Below are 20,573 nucleotides of genomic sequence, written 5' to 3' on the forward strand. Positions count from 1 at the left end.
ACCAACTTGAAAACTGGGCCGATAATCAAGAATCTAAGTACATTTTTAGATTCAGCATATCAAAGAACCCAACCGATTAATTTTTTGTCAAAATGAAACGAAGTTTAATTTTGGACCCTTTGAACCTTAATGTAGACCAATTTGAAAACGGGACCAAAAGTTAAAAATCTACATACACAGTTAACTTCGGCATATCAAAGAACCCCAATTATTCAATTTTGATGAAATCAAACAAAGTTTAATTTTGGACCTTTTGGGCCCCTTATTCCTAAACTGTTGGGACCAAAACTCCCAAAATCATAACCAGCCTTCCTTTTATGGTCATAAACCTTGTGTTTAAATTTCATAGATTTCTATTTACTTATACTAAAGTTATGGTGCGAAAACCAAGAAAATGTTTATTTGGGTCCCTTTTTGGCCCCTAATTCCTAAACTGTTGGGACCTAAACTCCCAAAATCAATACCAACCTTCCTTTTGTGGTCATAAACATTGTGTTTAAATTTCATTATTTTCTATTTACTTAAACTAAAGTAATTGTGCGAAAACCAAGAATAATGCTTATTTGGGCCCTTTTTTGGCCCCTAATTCCTACACTGTTGAAACCAAAACTCCCAAAATCAATCCCAACCTTTCTTTTGTGGTCATAAACCTTGTGTCAAAATTTCATAGATTTCTATTAACTTAAACTAAAGTTATAGTGCGAAAACCAAGAAAATGCTTATTTGGGCCCTTTTTGGCCCCTAATTCCTAAAATGTTGGGACCAAAACTCCCAAAATCAATACCAACCTTCCTTTTGTGGTCATAAACCTTGTGATAAAATTTTATAGGTTTATATTCACTTTTACTAAAGTTAGAGTGCGAAAACTAAAAGTATTCGGACGACGACGCCAACGTGATAGCAATATACGACGAAAATTTTTTCAAAATTTGCGGTCGTATAAAAAATGCGAAAAAATAAATTATTAACATTTCAGGGGCAATACAAGGGTAGATAGAACTTATGGTAATGACCATTGTTACCATGAAATTTTTTGTCTAGTTGCTATACATTTGTAATTTAAGAATATAAGCCAAATCTGTAGTTTGACTCCCACGGTCTATTTTCATACACTATAGCAATGTTGGTTGATCAACCTGGATGACAATCACAAAACTAGACTAGTACATTGCACATTTGTAGTTGTAACATAAATTGGATTTTTTCCTTTGATATTTAAATGAAATAATTTACTTAAAAAGTGTGGTGAGGGAAAACCATGGTATATTATATGCAAATTGATGTTGTACCATACTTTGCTAATTAAATATACAACTCAACTAGAATCCAATGGAAAGAAGGCGGAGCTTAGCTATGGTACAACATATTCATTTTCATGTTATTCCATGACTGAAGCTCCATCTTTTTTTTTAAAGGTATCCGCCTCTAAAATATTTAGGAAACTGAAAAATGTACTCAAAGGTCAAGATCTGCATTTGTTTTCATTCGGATTCTTTTATTTTAATATGTTAACTCGTAAGAACCATGGTATATATATAGTAATTGACACACAAACATTGGGTTCCAAATCATTGAGCATTGTCAGAGAAGATTTTTAGGGACAGCAGATGGAGGGATGCAAAGTGATGGCAAAAGTTCATAATTATTCCAGCAAAGCTAAAAATTAATCTCCTTTTTCGTCTTTAATTTGTGTTTTATAAAAAGTTAAGCATGATTTGGGTCCCACCTTTTATAGCCAGGGTAAGCTACATGTACATTAGCACAAACTGAAGATATACATTTAACAAACATAATAAAATAACATGCACTTCAAATATGATTTGTTTTTTTACTTCAATTAATATATTATAACAACATTTTTTCACTTGCTAGCAAACTGTGATGAAACCCATGCCAACCCCCACTTTAAATTAGTCAACATAAATTTTAAGGCTTTTGTCCATTGCTCTTCCGAATTAAACTGTATTTTAATTGAATAGGATGTTCCTGTGCTATTGTCTTCTATTTTTCCTTTTTCCATTCTATAAGGAAGACAAAATCCTGTATCTCCCTTTTCTACCTCTTCTTTAAACTGCTGAAGACAATCAAGAAAAGCAACCATTGCTTGATCAAACTTTGAGTCCCAGAAGAATCTAAATCCTCCTGATCCGTACAAAGGCAATTCTTTAGATTTGTCAGTCAAGGATTCTATGTATGAATGATTTCCATATGGAACTAATCTGTATCTTTGAAATGTCAGGTTCATCTTCTTTGCCAAGGAATGTAAGAGTAGGACAGTCTGTCCCCAAGCTGCATTAATTTCATGCCATTCAACAGGTACACTAGGAAGCCTTCCCAGTCTAAAATTGTTAATTGTTCCAAAATGTCCACTATGCCATATATGAAACGTTGCATTGAAGACATTTGTTTTCTTCAGTCTATCTAGCTGCATTTGTGCATATTTCAATTGATTATCTACACTTCTGTGTTCATCTTCTAAAGAAAGAACTTGACGTTTATATTCATTGTACTCTTTCCAATACTTTTCTTCTTCGTCGTCCAATGTTTTTGAAACTTTCTTCTCATCTTCGATCTTTTCAGTAATTTTAATTCTTTCTATTTCAACATCTTCAAGCTGCTGTCTTAGTGCTTCTTCTTCAGATTTAAGTTGTTTCAATTCATCGTCAAGAGCATTGTCATCAATATTTTCTTGTTTAGTATTCAAATTTTCTAAGAAATCCTTGTAATCTTTGCATTCATCTTCAGTAATTTTAAGTTGATGATCAAGCTGGTCTAATAGTGTGTCTGTACATTCTTCACAGAGAGGATGATCAACCTCAGATTGGCCAGACATAATGTCAAAAAGTATGCTAGAAACTTTAATTTTGTGTCCCAAAACACCAAGTGATTCTGGTCCAGTCTCTCCAAGCAGTAAAAAATCAGTGTCTTCTTCATCATAGACAGGAAAATTTGGTGAAATTGTTCTTCTTGATATTGCTTCAGTCTCTTTCTCATTCTCATGCTGTGTGTCTTTGAAGATGTTTATGGTTTCATCAGCATCTTGCTTATGAACTAAGGGGGTGGTCAACTCTTGGATAAGCTGTGGGTCAAGAGTGTTAAACGAATAATCAAGCTTCAGAGGCTGTCGGCATCTTTGACAAACAAAGCTTACTTGAGTAGAACTGCCATTTGCATCCATTTAGATGATGGGAGGAATAAAAGTCTGTCAAAATTGCTTGTCGACTGCTTGTCAAAAATTACTTCCGGTAATCATATGATTATGTGAAGAAAATGTTACATAAACGCTGATTGGATGGAATGTTAAAATTAAGCCAATCGCTGAACGCGAAACAAAATTTTCGGAAATTTCAATGTTATGATTCGTTTTGGTCGCCTCGGACTTTATCAAGTAAAAATATGACAAATGGCAAATTGAAAAGAAATAAGAGTCATCAGAAATGGACTTTCTAACAGAAGGTGCATTATCTTAACAGTCTTTTCCACAGTTCTACAATTGAAAACATGATATTGTTTCATTCTATGTACAAAACTTTTAATAAGTTCATGATTCTTTTCAAGTTCTTTGTATATCTCTGACAGTTACAAGAATAGAATTGAAAGAAACAGTAATCAGTATGTCTCATATAAGTATGATTTTTACACCAAGGTGAAAATTGAAGAAAAAAAATCACAATTATGGTATAACGGGTAACGGGACTTTTACAATAATGGTTTCCTGCAGACGACAATTTTTCCAGTTTATGTTTTAGTTTAGTATACTATAACATAATTGAGAAAATTGGTACCCTTAATGTTATTATATGTATTTATAGTGGATTAGCTCCGATTAGGTAACAAGTTAGTGCAACTTATATCGATCTCTGTACACTTTTATGGGTCAGAGTGCTGCTTGTAGTGGCATTAGCCTGCTCTTTTTCGAAATGTATAAGGATGTCTTTTACTTGCAAGAGATATGACTCTCTTTTAACATGGGTCAGCTATTTGTTGTCCCCTACAGACAGACTATCATTGTTTCCTGAAGACCATCACAGGTATTTGGGGCATGGACCCCTGTTTTTTGGACCTCACTAAAAAAAAATGTTTGGTGTTTTTTATTTATTTACAATTTTCTACTATGTATAAACATATATCAAGTCTCAACAATCCATTGCTAGTTGATTACAATACCTTTTTACTATCCATACAAGCCCCAAGTGAAAATGATATCCTGAAAACTTTATGTTGTTGCTTTAACAGTCATTTGACAGTAAATAAAGAAAACCAACAGAGAACAAATAAACAAGTGCAAACCCATACAACAAAACCAATAAGTACCAGTCAGGGTTTCTCTAGGGTCAATTTTCTCAAAAAACTCGTGTTTTGAAAAGATCCCTGTTAATGACCAAAAAAGTAATTTGCGACATTGTGGTCTCATTTAGTATTATTCTACACATCTTTTTTATGAACTACTGTGTAAAACTCAACAAGTACAAAAATTCTTAACATTTTTTTTCTTTTTTACAGGAACTGTAGAAGTAAATTTGAATTTCAATGAAACAATCATATTTGACTTTTGAAAACATGCCATTAAGTGATTGTTCTTCAATCAGTTTATGTTGTGTTTGTATAATGATATCTTTTGTGCTTTTTTTGATTTTTGCCATGATGATGTCAGTTTATTTTGGACTCATACATGTAGGTTTAAATGTCACTTTGATGTCTTTTGCCTTTATTTTATAATTTAAGAAATCTTGATTGTTTTAGTCTCTGTTTTAGTCTCAACATTCACCTATGAAGCTGGGCCTGTGAACTATGATGAGTTCCCACCAACAGAAGAACCTGTATACCTTATGGGAACCCCATACAGTACTCTATATGGTAATAATTATGTTACAAGAAACCATTCATTCTATTTCTACATCTTTTAACATGCTTGATATGGAATATTATTTAAAAGTATATTATTTTATTTACAATATCTAGGTCATTGAAGATATGAAATTGCATTTTTAAGTTCAAGAAGATGTGTCTAAATTAATTGTAAAATTGCATAAAAAAACAAGGCCGACATTGCATCATTTAATAGATAGATATACATGTACATGAAACAAGATGTGGTATGATTGCCAATGAGACAACCTTCCATTCTTGTCAATGCATCAAACAAATTATTGAATTAACTAAGTTCAGTCATTATCAAAATTTATATCAATTGATTTTAACACTTTTTGTTATGTACCTGTAGATTATACATGTACATGTATATAACCTATTGCATATATTTTGTCATGTTTTTCTTTTTACATATTTTCAGATTTAAATGAGTTAAAACTTGATTTCTTGTCCAGAATTTGGTTAACATACAGGAAAAACTTTCCAGCCATAGGTAATATATAATTTTAATTTTATCCCATTTATGGGCATTATGTTTTCTGGCCTGTTTGTCCATTCGTCTGTCTGGCTTCATGTTAATGTTTTTGGTTAAGGTAGTTTTTTATGAAGTTTAAGACCAATCAATTTGAAAACTTAGTACACATATTCCCTATGATATAATCTTTCTAATTTCAAATGCCATATTAGATTTTTTTAATTCTCCATAAAAAAAAATCAGAACATTTGAAAACTAAATTAGAAGACTTATTTTGATTTGATGAAGCAAAGAAAAAGTGTTTCATTATTTAAAGTGTGCAAGTACATATAATTTTGGAAAGATATAATTGAAATTCATACATGTAGTGTCAGTGCAACTCCCAAAGAAAAGTCCAATTTGATCTGTATGTGACCGTTAAGATTAATTGACATTGCAAATTCAATTGTGATGTCAAGTACTTGTATCTTATGTATTGTGTGAATTATCTTTTTCTCTGGCAGATTCAACAAGAAAGTTTACTTTTAAAACCAATGATTTTCAAGTATGGTGAACCTTAAATTGATGCAATGCTTTTATTATTTTAGGAGGAACTGGACCAACATTAGACACAGGATGGGGTTGTATGTTGAGATGTGGTCAGATGATGTTAGCCCAAGCTTTGTTAAATAGACATTGTGGTAGAGGTAGGATAGATCATCTATTGTTAGAACTAGGAGATATTTACTTTTATTTGAAGCCACCCTATAAGAACTTTTAATTTAGATTTTCTTGTGTGCATTTCCTATTGTTATAAATTGTTGAACAATGGACAAACCAAAAAAACACCTGAGATTTATTGTTTGGAAATGCTCTATGGGAAGAATGCTATAAAAATTTATTCTTTTACAGCCGATTACATTGAGTGTTTAGGCAAAGGTAATATCTTTGGTTAGCTTGCTTGTTAGATGATATAATATTTGAAAATAAAAATTGGTTTAAACTAAGATTTCGTTGTTGATGACGTCATGAATTTTGAAGATTTATTGCCAAAGTGAAATACTAGAATTTATTGCACGCTTACTTTTGGTTACTTTCTGTGGGAAATATTATATTGCTATGCATTAAAAATACAATTATTTTCCATATCAATCCCAATATATTCCAGTAACAAAAAATCCGATGTTTGACTATCAATAAGTGGGATTCTTGGAATGAGATTTAAATAAAAGGAAAACTTGTTATAAAGTTTATTCATTTCCCGAGTCATTTATCATAACATGTCTTGTTATTTTTCAGATTGGAGATGGACAAGAAAAATATATGATGAAAAATATAGAAAAGTTTTGGAAATGTTTCTAGATAAAAAGAATGCATACTATTCAATTCATCAAATAGGTATACATTTACTTTCTGTATAGTTTGGAAATGTTTCTGGATAAAAAGAATGCATACTATTCAATTCATCAAATAGGTATACATTTACTTTCTGTATAGTTTGGAAATGTTTCTGGATAAAAAGAATGCTTACTATTCAATTCATCAAATAGGTATACATTTACTTTCTGTATAGTTTGGAAATTTTGTTATTCAAGACCAGAAAAAACATGCAAAGTTCAAAGAGAGATCAATAAATGTCTTGTTCTAGTTTATATACTACACATGCAATATTTAAAGTGTTGGCTAAGGAAAATTTATTTCTTTTACAGTGATTTTACTTGACTTGTTCTTGTTAAAAAAAAGTGTTTAATTTACAACATCACTGTATTTATTTTTTCCAGCTTCCATGGGTGTATCTGAAGGTAAAAATATTGGTCAGTGGTTTGGTCCAAATACAGTGGCACAAGTTTTAAAGTAAGTTGATCTGCTTTCACATTAAGAAAATGCATCAGTATAAACAGAGGTCTGAAGTAGGGACATAAGTTGAATAGTACTTTAATTTAGGACTTTTCAGACTTATAATACAGTTGCAATTGGTAAACTTATATATGTTTTACTTTTGAATTGTTTCGAGTTTTGACTTTTCTAATAAATGGGAGATAACTCAATAGTTTCTGTATAAAGATAAGAAGATATGGTTTTATTGCCAATGATACAAATATCCATCAGAGACTGAATGATGTAGATGTAAGAAACTGTAAGTCACTCACCATCCAGTCTTCAACAATGAGAAAAAACATCATGTGACTGACAAAACAAAATGTAAACAATACATATAAGAAAAAGCCTGATTTGTGGAGACAACAGAATTCACTGAATAAACATAAATATGAGAGAAATATGATGATGTACAAACTACTAAGAATGAAAGATTTCATACTAGATTGATATGTATTTCCTCAAATGTTGACCTTAAGAACAAGTTTATATAGACAGCATAATTCAGTAAAAGTTTGTGTGCAAATATTTTTTTATCTTTCAAGAAATTTAAATTTGAATAAAAGTGTTGTATGTTTATTTTTTTGTAGAAAATTAGTAGTGTTTGATGAATGGAGTTCATTGGTGATTCATGTTGCTATGGACAACACAATTATAGAACATGATATAAGTAATGTATTGAATTAGATTTTTCATAATTATCAAAGTTGTTAACAACATACTTGTATCTAAGGAATTAATAAAAACAAATCAGAAGAGAAAAACCAATAGCCTGGTATGCTACAACAATAAACATGAATCAAATTTAGCAGACAGCAACCCAATAGACCTTATCGCTATTTAGTCCAGTCCCGTAAAAACAGTCATTTACACAACTTCCTGTTTGGGTCATGCCGCCAAAAATAGAGGTCATCAGTAGTGAGCTGAGGGAGGAAAAACTTTAGAAAGCGACCATTAAAAAACTTTGATAGAGTATTATCCACTTTTTTCCAAATTAAAATTGAAGTAAAAAATATTTTGATTGAAGTATTTACGGTAGTTTAAACAGGTCTTATTAAAAAGTATCATGCATGGGGCATTGTATAAACAGGGTCCAAGTTAGTTTCAACTGGATGAAAAAGTTGAATAATTTTAGAACTTATCCGGAATAGAATAAATAGCGATTAGGTGTATGATACCCTATTGATAACAGGTTCACGACTTTAGTCAGGCTAAATTAAATGATTTGTGGTTTACCTTGTTTGTGAGCTCTCAACTCAAAGGGGGTAGTTGTGTAGAAATACAATTTGTGGTTTACCTTGTTTATGAGCTGTCAACTCGTGGTGTAGTTGTGTAGAAATACAATTTGTGGTTTACCTTGTTTATGAGCTGTCAACTCGTGGTGTAGTTGTGTAGAAATACAATTTGTGGTTTACCTTGTTTATGAGCTCTCAACTCGTGGTGTAGTTGTGTAGAAATAAACTTAAGAACAAGCTATAAAAGAGAGGGTTTTACTTGTCAAATGACATTTTAATTTTTACCGTAAAAACAAATAACAAATAAAAGATAATCAATTAGTTGATTTCATGTAAATGCCTATTTTTACAGTATTTTTCTTGCTGTATGAGCTTCAATTGCTAAATTTCATGGTAACGGACAGATTTCTAAAGTTTTGGTCATACTTACTATGGTAGTTGTACATTCTTAAGTAACAGTGTATTTAGATTGCACCTTATATTTTATGAATTTAAGATGAAATTGTGAAAAAATTCAAATATACTTTTATAAATATAAGTTATATAAAAATCATATGCTGTTTATTGTTGATTTCAGAATGTGTCAAAGAGACAACAACCCAACCATACTGCTGTTGTTTTTTCTATGGTCGGGTTGTTGTCTCTTTGATACATTCCCCATTTCCATTCTCAATTTTAAAGAACAGATATGTGTTCATAAGCTCAAACATTGATAAATATAAAATTATATGAAGTTTATTCTTTCCTTCAGAATGTTTATGTAAACCTGGTTATGAGAAGACAACATGTGATATATTAGGAATGAACAGTATGAAAGCTGGTGCTACAGGATGTAGTAGTCGTGCAAAACCACAAGATAAAAATAAATCTAGTCATGTTGATCCCTCAAAATGGAAACCTTTATTATTGATTTTACCATTGCGACTTGGATTAACAGATATAAATGCTGTTTATATAGAAAGTTTAAAGGTCAGTATCAATATTTACAGAGGATAGATAGAACTGTTTATAGATGCAGCATTTTCTATGATTTCCCAAACAATATGGTTGCCACCATTATCAATAGAACATACAGGTTAAATATGGAAATCTTTATCATGCAATTCTAAAGAAATAATTCATAGGGGCTTGAATTTATACTGATTCCAGCATGGGTTGGACTTTAGGCTATATATTTTAACTCGAAGTGATAGCAAGGGGTAAAATATTGACACAAAGGACCCACCCTTGGTAAAATCAGTATAAACTTAAGCCCTCATGAATTATTTCTATTCTAATAGGACAAATACAGCAATTCTTGCAATCCATGCACTCAAGGTGAAGACAAATATTTGCCATTCTCATAAATGAACACACTATTATAATAAGTTAAAAAAACCAGAGCAAACTGAATCAATGACAAGACATGCTTTTAAGAACTATTTATAATAAGGTATCTAGATAGGTTTTGGTGAATTTAAATGACAATGTGTTATATGTAAAACATAATTGCTTACAACTCATTTTAGTATTGATTGTTTATGTTTCCTTGTTGTGATGATTTTCAGTATCCTGATCGGGCATTTTCCTGTAAAATGCTTATATTCTTTGTTTACATCATTATTCATTCACGTAAGATAACTCATTTTATAAAAATGCATATGCTGGGGGTGTATGATTGGAAAAGCCCAAACAATATATTCATATTTTACCACGGGTGTGTACTCGAAACATTTAAAGAATGTAATATTAGAATTGTAAATATTTTTTCTTAACAAATCAAGAATATTAATTATATAGAGTGGGGTGCTCATTTTCTTTGGAGTATATTGATACTTCTATATGAAGATAACTTCAAATGCCAAATATTCTTAAGCTTGAAAACCTGGTTGTTTGAATATAATCATCTGAAAAGATAGATTAAAGGGTGTTTGAAATTTCCTGATTTTCGGTCTATGGGGGGCACATATTCGCCGTTTTTACACATTATTTAAAACCAAATAACCGCAGCTTTAAAAAACATTGATCAAATCAATTTCATTATAGATGTATAGCAGACATTTCAAAGGTGTTAAGAACTGAAATTTAGGGCATTCGGTCAAAGAATTACTGAGAAAGACTTCTTTAAGTTCGTGTTTTTCTTTAGGAAATTGGTTGATAATCGTTGTCCGTTTTTCGGTCCTTTGCAGTAGCTGCCGCAATTTTGTCTCAGTTTTAAAAAATAATCATATTTGTTATATAATATCATTTACCGGTATATTTCTTCCATTTCAGCCACCCTTTGAAGCTTTTACACCTCAAAATCATAAAACGGCGAAATTGTGTCCCCGGCGAATATGGGCACCCCACTCTATATTTTATAGAAAAAAGATATGTTACATAAATCTCAATGTATATTTTCCAAAAAACAATGATATAATTTTGACAACAATTGTACTGTTTGAATATTCTAACTCAGTTTATGATAAAAGTTATTCATTAGCAGATAGAAGTACAATATACAATTCATAATATATAAACATAACCAGCACAAAATACTAAGTTTGATATATACATTTGTTTAAACTTGTGTAGATTGTATATAAATAACTTGTCTATTTTTTTGTTTCAGAAATGTTTAAGTTTTACCCACTCTGTAGGTATAATTGGAGGTAAACCAAATCAGGCTCATTGGTTTGTAGGTTATGTAGGTAAGAATATAAAAAAAATTAGGCCTCATAAGTTTTGCCCACTTTGTGCTTATAATTTTTGGGTAAACAAAACCAGGCTTTTTAGTTTGTAGTTTACATCGATAAGTATATGTCCAAGAGTTGGGTCCAAAAGTTTTACCCCCTTTGACGATTTAATAGGAGAAAAACCAAATCAGGATCATTAGTTTGTAGATTGTATAAGTCAGAATATGTCCAAGATTAGGGCCCCATAAGTTCGAAACAATCTGTAGGTATAATTGGAGGTAAACCAAACCAGTCTCTATAGTAAGAATATATCAACAGTTGGATACTCAATTTCTGATAATTCTTGTAAAAATATAGCGATGTAGAAATATTCAAAGGGTATTATTTCCACTCTCTGTTTGCATTATATAAGATGAAAGTAATATAGTATCAAAGAGACAGCAACACTAAAGTTACATAAAAAGACCAAATAGATTTCTAAAGCTGTGGTCACACTTTACATGATAGCTCGAACAGACGCCAAATGGATGAAAATAAAGTTTCTTGTGACAAAATTTGTATCAATTGGGTGTCCGTTGGTATACTGACCAAATAAAAAGGACAAGTAACCAACACTCTAAGGATATGCAACGTATGAGAAACTGAAACGAAACAAACAGAACTGATGTTGAAAGTAATACCAGTGGAAGAGTACCGCATAAAACAGACACCTGACGGAAGTGTATGGATAAAACGGATGCACAAGATAAGCGGAAAATTAAAAAAGATAATAATAATACATATCTTTTAAGACTAAGCAATGATGTTGCCCACCATCTCCTTTGTTTTCTCCTTCTTCTCCTTTCAACAAATAGTAGGTTTATATTTGCAACATTTAAGTCCTGTTGGACCTGAATAAGAGCTGCTTGATAGTGAAGAAATGCTCTTACTCTAAGATATATCATTAGTAATAGACGTTCATGACACTCAAGAAATCTGAAATATCAATAATTTTCATTTCTGAGTGACACGAAATTTTCAATTGGCATTTATCCCTTTTACATTGGGTAGGTATTCGTTATCCTTCCATTCCTGTCCATTTCCAATATGTTCATCATCCGTTTTTAACCGTTAAACTTCCCGTAGAAGTTCCTTGGTGAATTTGTCTACCAGAACTGCAACGGATGTATAACTGACAAGTAACAAAAACAAAACGAAAATGAAACGGAGAGGACTGTTCAAAACGGACACCAACCAGATGTTCTAAGGACACTGTGTTTTTCAAGAGACAAGTTGATATCCTTATATGGACTCACTACACAATAATCTGTACCACACACTACACATGTATCTGTATGTTTCAGGTGACAAGTTGATATATTTGGATCCACACACTACACAAGTTTCTGTAGACCTAAATGACCACCTAAGTAATGATGACAGCTTCCATTGTCCTCACCCTTGTATGATGAATATTTTAGAACTAGATCCTTCAATAGCAGTTGTAAGTATTTAATGTAAAATGGGTACTGATAAAAGCATCAACTTTCAAATGAATATGTAGAAGATTGCCAATAAACAGAGTTAAACCAAGTTGTAAGCAATAATTCACTGAAACAATGACCTGATCGGATTAAAGGTGTTCAGCAAACTATATTTTAACTTGGCATTATTCCTCAATGCCAGCAAATAAGTTGGCTTGTAAGGACATACTGCAAAACTAATCATAAAATAAAGAGTTCTATCATTGTGATACTATGTTTTTTAAACTTTTTGAACCTCCAATGTGGAGACTTCATTAAAACAAATCTTATCAGAGACAATTAAAGAGCATTATGCCCAACACGGTCAGAAAGATGACTAAAGGGGGCTCGCAGGTCTAAATCAATTTTTTCCCCTAATATAGGATTTCTCTTTATTTTTTCATAAATGAACTTTACCATATACTTAATAGAAAAATGAAATAAAAAATGGGGTCACCTCGCATTTAAGCTCACAATCTGCCTCCGAAAGAAGCATACATTTTTGTTAATGTCTGTTTTTTCTGTTGAACTAAAAGGAGAAATAAAGGTAATATCGAAATAAAAAAAGAACATTTTACAATTATTTATTTTACGTAAAGCTTATTTGTAAACCATAATAAGAAATATAGGTCACCGATGAGTTAAAGAAGATGTAGTTAAATGCCAAAAAAGGCATTTTTGCATCAAAGGGAGATAATTTGGAGCTTTTTCAATAATAAAAACATTTCAAAAGTCATCTGGGGACAAACTGAATCGATTATTTTGGTTGATTGAGGTACCATATCATAAAGTAATAACTAATAGTGTAATAAATCAAATTTGTAATGAAAAAAACAAATATATTATTTTTTGCCGAAATTTTTGTTCCCCGCAAGCCTGCTTAACTATTTTTGAGACATTTTATTGTAGTAATTGGTACCTGACCTATTTTCAGTGTTGAACTGTTGCACAGAATAGGAATTTTTACATTTATTATTTTCAGGGATTTTATTGTGGAACAGAATCAGAATTTGATGATTTATGTACAACAATAAGAAAGTTTATAACCTGTGAAAGTCGAACACCAATGTTTGAATTGTACCAAGACAGACCACCACACTGGCCACCATATGAACCATACAGTGGAAAATTTCCTTCTTCTTCTGGTAAACACAAACTTCTTGTTATAATCTTTGGTCTTAGTAGCCACTATCAAATTACGATATGTATATAGCACAAACAATTTCCACTTGAGTAGACAGACCTTAAATTGATTACCACAATAAACAAATAACAACAGAAATCATCTAGAATCAACAATTGCTTGAACAATCGATTAAGTTTGATCTCAAATCAACCCATCGCAAAAGTTGTGAAGGTCTACCATCAATGCCAAATAAGAAAAAAAACTAATATCACATGAGACCAGGGGTCGAAATTAAGCTTTTTTGTGTACTGGCCAGCCGGACCAGTGAACCTTAAACCTACTGGTCCGACACCAAATCTACTGGTCCTAAATAATGGCATTCATTCCACAAACACTAATATAAATAATAACATCCCTGTACAGTGAAATTTGTTTGCAGGTATTTTTTGTTTGTTAATAAACTTAGATAGTGTTGCAATAAGTGATTTTTATCAACAATTTCTACTGGTCCTTCGGACCACCAGCTAACAAAATCTACTGGTCTGACGTAAATTCTACTGGTCTCGGACCACTGGACCAGTGCTAATTTTGACCCCTGCATGAGACAACCACTAGTTCCTGAATGGGACAGCCCTATGAACATTGATGGTTTAAACTAATTTGTTATATCTTATCTCTCCCTCTTTCGATTTTCATCTTGACGAAGCAGAATGCTGTCATACTTTTATGTTCATTTTTTAATACACCATTTATATAATTTGTAATATTACATATGGTGGAGCATTCTACTATTTTCATTGGATATTACGATCACATGTTTCATAGGAAAACTGCTTTATTTTGAGGCCAAAAAGGGGTCTTACTGAACCTACTCCTTTGCAAATTTATCTGGATATTTAAGAATACAAGAAAGCTAATCAGACTCGGACTTCTCTTGAACTGAATTTTAATGTGCGTATTGTTATGCGTTTATTTTTCTACATTGGTTAGAGGTATAGGGGGAGGGTTGAGATCTCACAAACATGTTTAACCCCGCCGCATTTTTGCGCCTGTCCCAAGTCAGGAGCCTCTGGCCTTTGTTAGTCTTGTATTATTTTTATATTAGTTTCTTGTGTACAATTTGGAAATTAGTATGGCGTTCATTATCACTGAACTAGTATATAATTGTTTAGGGGCCAGCTGAAGGACGCCTCCGGGTGCGGGAATTTCTCACTACATTGAAGACCTGTTGGTGACCTTCTGCTGTTGTATTTTATTTGGTCGGGTTGTTGTCTCTTTGACACATTCCCCATTTCCATTCTCAATTTTAATGTAAAAAGATATGAAGTTGTTAAAAGCATATTGATATTTTCAGTAACATGTTAAAACTATTGCAAAATACAATTTAAAAATACACAAAAAGAACATTGAACACTATTTTCCTAATACATTATTTACATATGTAATATATAAATAAAGGACTCTCACTCAGTCCATATGTTGTATAAAAGACCGTCCAGATTATATTGACTTCATCCTGGTTAATATAATCTAAACAGTTCCCCATTTCCATTCTCAATTTTACCATTTATAAGTATTGACCTTGTCAAAAGTCCATACTTGATAATTTTTTTATTTTGTAATACACCATTTATATAATTCCTATTGTTGTTTTATTTTCAGAATTTGCTGTATTGGATGGCACAGGTTGTGAAACAGATGATGAGTTTGAGCTGATAGGTTGATGATAATGTCTGTGATATGTAATATTAGGACATAGTATGAAGATGTGTTCAATGTTCTCAGCAACTGATTAGAACAAGATTTCACGATTTTGCCTCAAGCAGCATCCATGATGTTTCATATTTTAACTGAATGAAAATTGTTACAGATTATTATTTTTCATATTAACATTCAACTTTAATTTATTTTTTAAACCATGATTGTATAATTTGATATTAAGTTGTGAATATTACATGTTTTAGAGAGTATGTCGACTATAAAATTCTATTTGGATTTTCGTATGTCTATTCATATTTACCAGAAGTTTATTTTATGAATCTGGAAGTGAAATTGAATATTTAAAATAGATTTCTATCCTATATCATAATAAAATGTATTTGTAGTGAGATGTGATAGTGTTTCATCCTATAACTCTTAAATTTTCCCCAATCAGTCCAGGAATTTGGAAAGTAAAGACATAAAGCAAGATAAAAATTGTGAAAACAAAGCATAAAATGAAGTTAGCAAATAAAAGAACCAGTTACTGATATACATATCAAAACTTCATAATTGTTCCCAAGTTTGCCAATAGTTTGGTTAACCCCAAACTTTTTTTCAAATGAAATTATTTACAGGAAATTATGGGTATGATGTTTGAATCTCACAAATGTTTTGAAAAAGGAATATAAGCTAAATATTGTTATAAATGAAAGTTAAAGATCATACATAATTTTGTGAAAAGGGAATTTTAGGTCTAGTTGTTTGAAATTAGTTCTGTTAATATTAACATTGCACCCCACAACTATATGCTAAGTGCAACAGCATGTGTTTCTCTTCTACACAATTTCTGCTCATTGTTTTATATATTTATTTAAAAATATGTCTTTTTCTTTTTCAAAGAGTTACTGTATAAATATTATACCATATATAAAACAGTTCCAAATTATTGTCATATACTTTTATTTCCATTTTTAGTCTTAACTACCTTTTAATAGTAACCTTTTACCATCTTACTACAGTGTATATAAACTTAGTCTGTGCAAAATAACTTTATTCCTTCTAGCAGAGAAGCACTTTTCAAGATAATTCTAATACAATGTATCTGTCTTCCAATTATTTAAAATATTCACTCATCTGAACCTACCTTTTACTATGTATAGACTAAAGGATAATATTTTTTTGCACAGACTGTTTAAAACTTATTATTTTTATTTCCATCAAATATGGAGGAGACTTTGTAACTTGTGAGCTGTATATCTGCTGCTTCAAATGCTTTTGTCATTGTACATTTAGACTTAGTAATTGTTTAACAAAGAACAACCATTTATGTATTTCATTTAACATTGATTTGATACTTTAAGTATAAGGACTGATAATTTATTAATATCTGCTGTTTCCCTGCAGTACCTCTAGAGCAAATTTATTTTTTATTATATCCCCGCTTTAAAAAAGGTGGGGTATACTGTTTTACCTCTGTCTGTCCTTCCGTCAGTCCGTCAGTCAGTCTGTCTGTCCCATGAATATTTTTCGTCGCATTTTTCTCAGGAACTACAATACAAGGATTTCTGAAATTTGGTTTCAGGATTTATATAAGTCAGCTATAGGGTGTGATGCGTTTTCAGATTCATCACTCGACAACTTCCTGTTTACTGAACACTTATTTTTACACTATTAATAATATCCACTTGCGGCGGGGGTATCATCAGTGAGCAGTAGCTCGCAGTTTCACTTGTTTTTTTATTTTTCTGTACTTCAGTATTAATGAATGAGGTTTTTTTTGCTGCTAACTTTAAAAAACAGTCTTGGATTAGATTGATCAGACATCAATAACTTTGTCAAATCTTTATAGAATGTGATGAAAGCTTCTTCAAGTTAAAAAAAGGTTTTATATATTATATCTGTTTTCTTTACTGATCAATTGAGTTAGTCTTTGTCAGTCAACATTAAACAGTTATTCTGACAGCAGCAATAACAGCTCTGGGGAACCTGTTAAAAATATTTTTTTTGTCATTTGTGATATTTATTTTTATTTATATACTTCAGAGGAGAAAGGGCTGCTTGTGTTTTACCCTTTGAATTAGAAATTTACAAGTAACATCATTCAGATAGACATAAGTTTGTTGAATTATTTGAATACTGCCTAACATTATTTTTTTTTATTCTTGCACTCAAAGAAAACCTTTTGTAACATTCATAATTGGTTCATTTTGAAAGGTTCTTGTTAAAATTAGATATTTGATTCGTCCCATCTTTCTGTTTGTTCAAAGTCAAAGTGTAACAAAATCTCATTTTGTGTTCAGCTGTTTCTCATTTTTAACTATGAAGTAGATTTCATTTTTTTGGTCAAATACCCTGGTACATAATTTCTGCTTTTCCAAGATAATCATACTTCTTTCATCTTATTCATTTAGTGATAAAGTTGTCATATATTTTAAAAGATTGAATAATTTTCATATTTTGTCATTTCAACAGTCATATTTTTTCTATATCTCTTTCTTTCTTGTGATTGGTATATGTTGTGAATATTTTGTTATATAATTTCTGTGAAATATTTATTTTTCTGATATTGATGTGTACGTCATCTTTAATGATGATAGTTGTGATGAAGTAAGACATTAACCTTTTTAATCGTCTCATCAAGAATTATAACTCTTATGTATGAGACGCTGATTTAGTCAAATTTTCTGTATATAAGAACATCCTGAAATATTTCAGGACCTCAAATATTAAATATTTGAGAACCTCCATAATTCAAATTTAGGATATCCATAAATCATTGATGACATCCTAAAATAGAAATGGACGTCCTGAAATTGAATTGAAGAGATCCTGACATAGTCTGTAAATTGATTTATGGAGGTCCAAAGATATATAAAGACTTAATGGTTTATGGATTAAACTGAATTGTCATGAAATATTTTAGGATATCCTCAAGTACAACTTTTGAGTTTGAGCCTCATACATTTGTCAAGTTTTCCTCCATCTTCAATTTTATTAAATTATCTACTAATTGCAATTGAAAATCATTGACCTTGAGTTTAAAATAAACTGTGATATTATATCTTGGTTTTGATTTATTTCAACAGTGTGTATAAATGCAAAGCAGTTGATTGGCTTCACTGATAACATAACCTTTTATAATCTCAGTTCACTTGGAAGTACTGTGAAAACGTATCTTAGGGGCCAGCTGAAGGACTCCTATGCGTGCTGGAGTTTCTCTCTGCATTGAAGACCTATTGGTGGCCTTTGGCGGTTGTCTGCTCTATGGTCTGATTGTTGCCTCTGACATATTCCCATTTCCATTCTCAATTTTATCTTTTATTTTTTTTGGTAAAGATTGCATGAAATGAAATCAAAACCTTATATTATGGTACTGACATGATATCTAAATCTTCCAAGGTTGGTCACTACCTTTAAGATACACAAAATATAGTGCATTGATCATAACATTCTATACATCCTATCAATGAGAATTTTTAGAAGTTTATCAATGAAATATGTCCTAAGATATTCAATTCACAAAATTATGCTATACTTGTCAGGTATATTACATACAGAGTTTTTGCCAGGCAAGATGAGCAGCAATCCAATATCTGTTCTAAAAATTTATTTACAGGAATCTACATATTTTAAACATGAAGCACTCATAGTATGATGGCCAATATATAGATTTGATATTTAAAAGCAATGTCTAGCTAAATAAAATCTATGAACGATTGTCACTGATTCAAAGTACTGTTAGGGTCTCCTCCACGACAGTCTTAGACATTAAAACTCCATTAATGATAAAAGACACTGCTATTTTCAGTGTTTGGTACAGGTTGGCTGTCACTGTGCACAACATAGAACTCTATGGGGAAAAAAACAGAACTCTTTTTTGTCAGAAACCACTGTCAAACATCCAAACACACTAGCCACACTGATCTGTGTCCACACTTGTATCTGCTTTGTAAGAATCAATGATGACATTGTTAAAATCTTTTTTAAAAATTTGAGTTATCTTCCTTTTTCCAGAATTGTAGTTTAATCATCTGCAACCAATGCTTTACTTCCAATTGATAAATTAAAGCAACCTTTACGAATCAGTGCTAACAAGCATTTTGACTTTTAATTTGTTTCATTTATATGTATCTGAGTTTTGTGTGGTGTGTCATCCATTGTTGTTGTGTTGATGACAGTTTGTTGTCCTATACAGTTTCCTTTTTCTAAGTTTATCCCACTTCTCATTTTTATTCATATACAATAACACTTTAAAAAACTTTAAAGTAGCTGAGGGACATCCTTAGGTAACCATTCCGAGGGCATTTACAAAATGTATATAGAAAACAGTAGTTTACATTCAGATATTTAGGTTAAAATATGAAAGTATATCATGTGTTTTACATCAGAGGAAAACTAAAAAGTCTGGAAAAAAAAGTATTTCAGAATAAACAAAAGGAGGTATGAAACATAAGGCCACTAATTTGACATCCTGAATTCGAAAAATCAAAAATTATTATAAATCAACCAACTACACAAATGTAACAGGCTTTAAAATTTCACAGGCCATTAGGCAATCACACATCAGTATTTCTGTTTCTATATTTATTCTTACATGTTAACATTAAAGCCCCTAGCATTTTGTGCAAAACTACCAAAATAACCTCATTTTGAGATCTTGTAGTAATTTAGATATTTCTGTGATACCAAACTTACCTTTCTGCACTAAAGTGTCTGGACTAATTTATTCTGTTCATTATAAATAAAATTAAAAAAGTTTTGAAAGTCTTTAATAATTTTACAATTGGGCCAAATGATGTCCAGTGGTGGATGGGGGTTCGAACCACCCCCCCCCCCCCCCTTTTTTTGGACGATCAATACATTTGAATGGGGACATGTAGTTGGAACCCCCCCCTTTTATCCTGGGTAAGAAACTACCCCCTCCTTTTTTTATATAACTCGATCCACCCCTGATGTCTTTTATCATGCCTTTATTTTTTAGACAATCCTAGGGTTATACTTTGTGTTAAAATCCAATCATTTAAGCCTTCGTAATCCCTCTTCAAACCTTTTCCAAAATTGAACTACTGAATTAACTAAATTTGGGGTGAATGATCCTAATGATGTTTAGTGTTAAAATTACGTTTTTGTTCCAGTTAGTTACTAACATGG

At 31.4% G+C, this 20,573-nt stretch overlaps 2 protein-coding genes across 2 annotated transcripts; one reads left to right on the forward strand and one right to left on the reverse strand.

Annotated features, from left to right (window-relative positions):
- Positions 1–1,668: 1,668 nt before the first annotated feature.
- LOC134712812 (beclin-1-like) lies at positions 1,669–3,248 on the reverse strand. The gene has a single exon (XM_063574719.1). It carries the CDS (start codon positions 3,176–3,178, stop codon positions 1,862–1,864), a length of 1,317 nt encoding a protein of 438 aa, XP_063430789.1. The 5' UTR covers positions 3,179–3,248; the 3' UTR covers positions 1,669–1,861.
- Positions 3,249–3,334: 86 nt separating this feature from the next.
- LOC134712813 (cysteine protease ATG4B-like) lies at positions 3,335–18,483 on the forward strand. Its single transcript, XM_063574721.1, has 12 exons — positions 3,335–3,456; positions 4,756–4,857; positions 5,294–5,365; positions 5,935–6,033; positions 6,626–6,724; positions 7,108–7,180; positions 7,795–7,874; positions 9,191–9,408; positions 11,030–11,108; positions 12,437–12,576; positions 13,578–13,740; positions 15,384–18,483. Exons 1-12 carry the CDS (start codon positions 3,438–3,440, stop codon positions 15,443–15,445), a joined length of 1,206 nt encoding a protein of 401 aa, XP_063430791.1. The 5' UTR covers positions 3,335–3,437; the 3' UTR covers positions 15,446–18,483.
- Positions 18,484–20,573: the final 2,090 nt, after the last annotated feature.

This window comes from Mytilus trossulus, chromosome 3 (assembly GCF_036588685.1).
Source record: "Mytilus trossulus isolate FHL-02 chromosome 3, PNRI_Mtr1.1.1.hap1, whole genome shotgun sequence".
In the NCBI taxonomy this organism is placed as follows: domain Eukaryota; kingdom Metazoa; phylum Mollusca; class Bivalvia; order Mytilida; family Mytilidae; genus Mytilus; species Mytilus trossulus.

Excerpts from the sequence above, each read along its gene's own strand:
- LOC134712813 (XM_063574721.1), top strand. Across the intron at positions 7,875-9,190 it reads AATTATAGAACATGATATAA|AATGTTTATGTAAACCTGGT; the intron begins GTAATGTATTGA and ends TCTTTCCTTCAG. Across the intron at positions 12,577-13,577 it reads TAGATCCTTCAATAGCAGTT|GGATTTTATTGTGGAACAGA; the intron begins GTAAGTATTTAA and ends TATTATTTTCAG.
- LOC134712812 (XM_063574719.1), bottom strand. The coding sequence starts at position 3,178 with ATGGATGCAAATGGCAGTTCTACTCAAGTAAGCTTTGTTTGTCAAAGA.